The sequence below is a fragment of the Buceros rhinoceros genome, unplaced genomic scaffold (genome assembly GCF_000710305.1).
Source record: "Buceros rhinoceros silvestris isolate BGI_N320 unplaced genomic scaffold, ASM71030v1 scaffold1969, whole genome shotgun sequence".
NCBI lineage: Eukaryota > Metazoa > Chordata > Aves > Bucerotiformes > Bucerotidae > Buceros > Buceros rhinoceros.
Genome location: NW_010429573.1, coordinates 63,093 through 71,566, shown reverse-complemented (window position 1 = coordinate 71,566; position 8,474 = coordinate 63,093). Strand labels below are relative to the sequence as shown.

The following is an 8,474-nucleotide window of genomic DNA, read 5'->3' as shown; positions in this document are numbered from 1 at the left end:
TGGCTGGGCGCTCGCACCGAGGGACAGGTCCCGTCGCTTAGAAGCCTCTCAGGGTGGGAGGAGGGAGACACTCCTCCGGAGAGATTGTTGGCTGCTCGCCTCGCCCGGACTGGTGTCTGCCCACCCGTTTTATCCTCTGCAGCCGCATGTTTCCTTCGTACCAACGTAAAATAATAAAGTAGGTTGCCCCCTTAAATCGTTTTGGAGACTGCTCCTGCAGTCTTGTTTGTTACCTGATGTCTCCAGTTTTCCCTGCCTTGCTTCCGTGCTTCATCGTTTTTCCTGGTCGTACCAATCACCAAAATAACCCACCGTGGACTGTGCCTTAGCTAGGTGAGATAAGGGGAAAGGTTGGTTTCTGTTCTGAAAGTAAATGCTATGTGTATTGCTCCTGTACTGTCACTGCACTGTTGGAGAACTCTGTTACAGAAAAGAGCAAATTTAAAAAGGCTCTTTCTTTTTTTTTTAAGGGTCCTATGTACCTGTATCTTGATAAATGCACCAAACAAGAAAACACCAAAGCATGAAACAGTCAAATGCAAAACTGATACTGAAACTCATTGTCAAAGGAAATAGGGGAGATAATGACTTACATAATGAAAAAAATTATATAAGTAACAAAACACTCAGAGACATCTTCAGTAACTCTTAGAATTATTAAGTCTCTTGTTTCTAGGTTTAAAATGTTTTTCAAGACACTGAATGTATAGTGAATGCATCTACTAGTACAGAAGATGCTCTTTGTAGCATTCAGACTGCTTTCAGAGACAAAAGAGTTATGTTTGCGATAACATCTAGTCTTTTTTTTGTTGGCCTAATGTACGCGTGAAGTAAGGCATCTTCATGAAGACCTGTCATACATAAGCACTTGAACCTCTTATCTCAACAATTTGCTCTGTTGGTGGGGTGATTCTCGCAAGACTTTTGGTTTAGAGGCAAGGTTTTCTAGGAACTTGATCTGCAACAATACAGCAGGATTTGCATGGTTTGTTGAAAGGTGAAGACATGCAAAGGCCTCTTGCCTAGTTATATTAATTTTTATTTATCTTAATTATTTTTATCTTCTACTCTAGATGATGACTGCTTTCCAGCAAAAAGTTTTAAGCTTGATCAAGTGTTTCAGAAGACAATGGCCTTTATTTTCAAACTCTGAAAGGACTACTGTATGTGGAGCAGACTGCATGCTGATGGCATTACAACTGTCAATGGCTGAAGTCAATAAACAGGTTAGCATTCTTTCAGTATGTTCTTGTATATCTTAGTACGTCTCTAACTTGATTCACTTACTGGACTTTTTGCTTAGGCACCTACTTGAAATGGCTGGTTTTGTTACTTCATTGCTGTATTAACTGAGTGAAATTAGTATGATTAAGTGCACTTTTGGGGCTTAGAAAAAACCTGCAAGACTGATGGGAGGATGGAAAAGTTTTAAGTGTGTATCTGAGTTCTAAATTTTAATGTTAAATACTAGTGTATTTTTTTCTCATCGTGTAACTTCTGTTTATTTCCATTCAATGTTTCTTCTGTGCTGGTGATCAAGGTGGGAGAACTATGGCATTTAGGATGTGTCTTTTTTCTGAGTGCTCTGAAAATGCTTTGGAATGACATAAGAAGAATACAAGTGAAAAACTGATTTGGTATAGGCGTAAGTTGTTCCTGCAGCAGTCCATTCTTGGCTGCTGTTTTTCCTGAGGCTCAATAGATGAAGGCCTATACATTTAAGTTATCATTGTGCACCCAGTACCAGTAGGAAATACGTGGCCTTCCTTGCATGTGTACAAGAAATGTCTGTCAAATGAGGAATAGGAGCACCCTTAAGTGCCCCTTTAAAAAGCAACGTGCCTTGTCACAGCTGGAAGGCTGACACATACCAAAAAGTGTGCAACATACAGTCAGGCCTTTGCATGCGTCTCGTCTAAGGAGAGCAGTTGTGATAGTCACTTTGATAATCTAAGGGTATCTTTTTTGGTCATTAAGCTTAATTATTGATGAAAATGAATTGCCGTTGTTGGAAGACTTACCAAAACTCTTGCTTAGTAAATTAAAATGTAGTACAAATCTTTAGTTGAAAAAGCAAACAATCAAATAAGCACACCACAAACAACAAAACCACACCAACACCAAAACCCTAACCAATAACAAATTGGAAACAAACAAAAAACCTGCTTCAGTTTGTGCACTCCTAGTTGCAATATGTTATTTAAAAAAAATTACCTCTTGTGCTGGTAAAAGTTTATATCTTGGAAGAAATATTTCCAGAACCACTCTTTAACCTAACTGAATTCAACACCAGAAAAAGTTTTGTAGCCTTAAATGTGCAGAATGAGGGTACTGCTTGTTCAAACATTAAATATAAAACTTTATATTCATCCCCTCTGTAATAAGCATTACAGCAGAAATATTAGAATCCCAAGAATCTACATTTGTACTTCATGAAACGTAATATATCCCAGTGTCCTCACAATACCTGTGTAGGTAAAAACTAGAAAATTATTGTGCATCAAAGTGAGTTTTTGGAGAGCTGATAAATGACAATAATGCAAAACTACCTGTGGAGATAATCACAGTTCATTATATTTTTTAATGATTCTTAAGGGAGCACCATAACATTTTTCCAAAGCCAACTCTGGAAACTAAAATATGTTGTTGCCAATAATTACAGATATGATAAAGATGTATCTTTATGGTTCATTGCTACTTTCCTAACAGCTTACAATAAGCTCTTTCCTTCCCCTAGAGGTAACTATTTTATTTCACTTTCTTCTTTTCTTTTTCCTGCAGCAAAGATTTCTCTCCTGCAGAAGTATCTTTCAGAGATGATCTAACAAAAATTAAAGCAATTATTTGAAACTCATTTAATTTTGAAATATACTGCTTTTACTTCAAATCGAAAGGAAGACCAAGTGCTCAAAACCTAATCTGTTTTTTCTGATTATACTAGTTGGTCTAATAAGACAAATTAGCAGTATGTATAAACCTTGTCTTGCACATGCGAATTAAAATTGTTTTAGCATTTGCATGTGCTGCCTCTTAAAGTTCCGTTTCTTCAGCTGGATATCCATTTTGATGTTTATAGTGGTAGTGTAAAATATGGCTGTTTTATTTTGCTCAGCACTGACTCTTCAAACTAAGATGCAGAGTATTACATTTGTAGGCATGTCCCTTGTTAGGTCTCCAATTTAAATATGATATTTCATATTGTTAACACCTGTAGAATAGAAGTCTGTTATAATAAAGCCAATTGCTGCAAGAAAAAATAACCGCACTAACAGACTATTTGACTACTATTGGCTAGATTAAAAACAAAAAACCCAAAACTACTGTAAGTAAAAACAGTCTAGATGGCTTTCAGATGTCTCCAAGAACAGAGACTCCATAACCTCCATTGGCAACCTGTGCCAGTGCTCGGTCAACCTCACAGTAAAATAAGTGTTTTCTGATGTTCAGGGGGAACCTCCTGTGTTACATTCAGTTTGTGCCTGTTGCCTCTGGTCTTGTCACTGGGCACCTTAAAGAGTCTGGCTCCATCCTCTTTGCACCCTCTTTGAATATTTATATATGTGGATGAGATCCTCTGAGCCTTCTCATCTCGAGCCTAAACAGACCCAGCTTTCTCAGCCTTTCCTCATATGTGAGATGCTCTTGTCCCTTAATCATGAATCATCATGTGGCTGATTGACTGGATTTTGTTCACTCTCTTCAGTATGTCAGTGTCTCCCTCATACTGAGGAGCTCAGAACTGGACGCAGTTCTCAGATATGGTCCCACTAGTGCTGAGTAATCTTCTCCTCAAGGGACAAGCTCTTTTTAGAGAAAAAGTTGTAGTAATGAATATTTCATTGGATTTTTATTCAAAGGAAATGATATACTGACACCCTTCTACTGTGTTTCCCATACACTGTGTAACCAAATCAAAAAAGTAACCAAACCAAAAAGTAGTTAAGTTACTGTTTCTTGTATTTTTGTATTGCTTAACAGCTGGAGGAGTTTTAATTGTGTTAAAATTCTTGCTACTTAAATCTTGAGGTATCCTCCCTAGCTTATCAATAGGACTTTCTCTTCTCCCTCCCACTGCCCTTCTCTATAGTACTATAGGCTTCTCTTTTGAAGGGTAGAAGGGAAAGCAAGACTATTATATGTGATTTGTTTGTTTGGGGGCGGGGGGAGGTGTGTTTGTTTTTTTTGACTAAGATTGTGCTGTTTTCTAACTTGTTTTTACTACCACCATAGTTGATAGTGTACTTTAGAAGGTAACAGTTTGTTGCTTGGATGAATACAATTTTTACTCTGTTTCAGGATCCGATTGTTGCAAGTGCTAACTGTTCTACTTACTGACCCACGCAAACTCTCTAGTCTTCTTTAAACAGAGCACACCCCTACTTTCTTTGGCCCTGGTACCTTTGCCCTTGACACTTCAAACACACATGGACACCCTCCCCCACCAAATAAAAAAAAGGGGTGTTTAGTCCTAAACAATTACCCATGCAAGGTATAATGGGCTTGTCTCTAAGGTTGAGATACTGGCCTGTAACTTCACTGGCTTTGCTTTTGGCAAATGTAACACCTTTTATAACAATAACAATTGCTTTTTCCAATATACCAACTATCAGATGTTTGTTTATACACTTCTACTTATATGAACCAGTTTCTGTGCATGGCACTACCAACGTTCACTGGAATAGGAAATTTAGTCTGAATGCTGCTTTATGCTACATTAATGTGCTTTATGTATCACAGTTAGGGAAATTCTCTTTTGTATGAGAACATACACAAGCAACCAAGGCGTAGTAGGAGTAGAGGTGACAAGACAGCAGCATCTCAGAACTCAAGGCCAATGCCGTACAACAATACTGCAGTCTAGGAGTATGCCTGAAAATAACAGAACTAGACACAACACCAGGGGGGTGGTTAGGCACAGCAGTCTTCAACATGTTTTCCAAAAATGGCTTGTGACCATTGGTTTGGGGGAGACAGAAAGGAAGCTGGTATTGCTGAAAAACTCATTTCTGTTTTTTAAAACAATTTTCTGTCAAAATAGAAGCTGCTTAGCTATGTAGTTAGCCCTAGAAAGCTCACTATACCTACAAAATACTAAAAAATGGTGTCTTTAAGCTACGAAATGCTATTACTGGATTTCAGACATTCTAAAATAAGGATCTAAGGAAACTTAACATACTGCGCTACCCAGAAGTGAAGATGCTTTATGTTACTTTATTGTTTCTGTGCCTACGAAACACAGTCTTGCCATGTCTGTCATGGAATGACAGTATGGAACTTTCTGAACTTCCTTAAGCTATTAGCCAGTTGGCATATGCCTTCTGCAAAACACCACATTATTTTTTTCATTAAGTTCAAAACCAGAGACTCTTGACAAATTGGCTCTAAGTAATAGCATACACTGTCACAGTGAGCACCTGGTCATGAAGGTTAATATCTGGAGTATGATTTTATTAGTATTCGAAATATCTTTGCAGCACTAATATAAACTTTGCTAATCTCTCCAGGTCCTTGGTCTGGTGAGGAAAGGTTTTGATTTATTAGATACTGTATTGAAGTAGCACTTTAACTTGGTACTCCTGGAGGATTTTGTTTCAAAATGAAGTGAGAAAACAACTCTCCTACCAACTGCTGTTTTCATTTGTTTAAATTGGGTTTTAATGTGATTACATGTTTAATTTTTCGAGGGGCTGAAGCGGAAAACAAGCGCTTTTTGGGAAATGTATATGCCATTTTAATATTCTGGTAATCTGTGGAATAACATACAAGTTCATAGTGCTGAATTGCCATAACCAATGCACAAATTAGAAGGCAAAAGTGCTCTTTCATTTTCACTCTTAGTTCTTTGTCTAGGTAGTATCAAAATAGTTGACTTTAAGACTTTAGCATTGTGTATTTAACCAGATGTTGTGCTAGAACTGTGAGGAGGGATCTGTTGGGCTGGAACAACTTAAATCGTTAGAATTGCTCTGATCTGTTTTTGTCTTTAGTTTTGTATTCAGATGCTAGTGGTGTTTGTAGGTAATTATTTTATCCAAATTAAAGTTGCTTAATGTGAAAATGTCGTGAAATAAAATAAGACCTTTGTGCTAGATAGGAGTTATCTTCTGTTATAGCAAAGCAAGAGTTGTCACTTGGTCACAGAATGCTTATATAGTGCTACATACTGAATTACATGACCATGTAATATTGGGGGGGTTTTCCTGCTGTATACAGGGGAGTGCTTTAGATACCAGTATTATGAACTCTGTTTCTTTGGTTAAAACTGGAAAATTTGCTACTGTTGGAAAATTACTGCATGTATTCTGAGGTCTCACTGGAATAGAAGGACATCTGCTGAAGAGGTTTAACAGCATGAAGTGGGACTGGTACATAGATCAGAGATCAGGATGGGAATGAAAATGAGTAGTTGTGAAAGAGGAGGGGATAAGAGTGAGTAGTAAGAGTCACAAATTTCAGTGGAAACGGGAACTGGTGGTGGAGAAGTTGGAATTGGGAGGATGGAAAGGTCTGCAATAAACATGGCTATAAGAAAACAGATTGTGACAGATGTTAAATAAGATTTGGGAGCAAGGTGAAACCAGGATCTGAATATAATGAGGTATGGGTGTGTAGGGAGATAAGTGATTCTTACCTGGAATTTTGGAAAGGTACAGGAATGCAATTCCAGGCTCAGTGATAGAGATGACAAACAGATAATATGTAATTAGTGAATAAAAGGCCGAATTCTGAATTAGAGACCAGAAATATGTATGTAATTCTGCATCCCAAACCCTGTGTTTTGTCTCTGTTACCTTTAGCTCAATCTAATTAGCAGCAGAATTCTCTAATACTATGTTTTTTCACTTATATAAGAAGTAGCATTTTAATGCAATTCTTTCTTGACCTGCATAGCTTGGCTTACAGGAATTGAAACTGTTACCATGAATTTCTGCTTCATAAATGAGATTACATGTACCATTATGGACTATATACAGTGTGTCTCATTTGTAGTGTTTTCTGTTCTCCCATGCAGAGATAACTTTTCAGGAAAAATTTATTCCTCTTTTTTTCCTTTTAGTTTAGAACTGCACATCAAAACTGCAAGCTTATTACTTTACAATTGTTCGCTCTTCTAGGTAGTGCTTAGGCATGATTACTTAATACATCTCTACATATAAATGTAGTAATAGCAGATGTCCCCACTTTGATGCAAATCCTTTGAAAAAATATTATAAACTAATACATAAATTAACATTATCTTTGTCATTCCTATGGATACATTTTCTGCTTCTGTCCACCAAAGGTCAACAGAGCACTCCTCTCGAGCTGGGAAGAAGAAATAGACTTCTAACTGTGATGCAAGCCTCTTAAATTACTTTGTGATTAATTTGAATTTTCTTTTTTGCCTAGAATAGGAAAAGATTCTTTGGTTGCTAATAAAATGCTGTTAATTATTTTGCTTACCAATGTGTTTGTTGTCATTTCGCCACTTTATCTGTTCTTTTAAATTAACTCTCTGTTAATATCTGTTAGTTCTGCTAATTTTCTGATAAACTGTAATTATTTTTTGCTTTTTGGGGGTTGGGGAGAAGGCATAGGGTCACATGGAATGTAATAATTTTATCGGGGCTAATGGGCCAGAAGCTGGATATAAGCCTATAGTGCTTGAAACAAGGTAATAGAGCTGCATGTACTTACTCTTGGGATGTAAATGCCTGCCATGCTGAAAACTATTTCTGCAGATAAATAACTTCATGTAAGTAGTAGTCCTGTGAAAGTTGGAATGTCTTTTCTTATGAGTAAAGTTCGGTATACATACCTGGAATTTAAAGATCAGGAACAAATATTGCATATAACAAAACTCAACTGTAAAGGCAAAGCACTGGAAGAACTTTGAGTAAGTCTTCACTTATTATAAACTTAAATATTTAGATTATAATTTTTTCTTAATATGTATATGCAGCTTGTTTTAAAGTTATTTTTAAGGCTCAGCTGAATACAAAACATAAAATTTTTGCTTTTTTCTTTTCTATTAGCACCATGGAGATTTCACAGTATCGCTTAGTGATGTACTGGAAACTTGGAAATATTTGTTACATGACAAGCTGGGATTATCATATGAAAACATGAAAGAACCTGAAAATTATGCTGACCTAAAAAAAGCCTATCATGCCTTCTTAGCAAGAAGCAATATGCTAGATCTAATAGATGTATGTCAGAAGTGCTATAGTCTTAGACTTGTATCTGAAGATGAAAGCATAGCCCCTGTAAGTATTTTGTTTGTTTGATCTCTGATATTGTTTTGACATATTCTCAATATCTGTTATAGATTTCTGACACTTTTAAATATACAGAGCAGCTCTGAATTATTCACGAGGTCCTTTGATTTTCTCTTGGGGAAGCGGCTGAATTTAAATTACTAAGTATTTTGAAGATGTCTTAAATTCACTCATATTATTTTTCACTCAAAATTATTTCTTTCTGTTGTCCTGCTG

The 8,474-nt window shown here is 36.7% G+C and overlaps 1 protein-coding gene across 1 annotated transcript in view; it reads left to right on the top strand.

Moving 5' to 3' along the window:
• Positions 1-1,076: 1,076 nt before the first annotated feature.
• Positions 1,077-8,474, top strand: part of PARPBP (PARP1 binding protein) — a 47,869-nt gene continuing 40,471 nt past the window's right edge. The window contains exons 1-2 of the mRNA XM_010142670.1: positions 1,077-1,226; positions 8,016-8,246. Coding sequence (XP_010140972.1) covers positions 1,077-1,226; positions 8,016-8,246 — 381 coding nt within the window. The remainder of the gene's footprint in view (positions 1,227-8,015; positions 8,247-8,474) is intronic.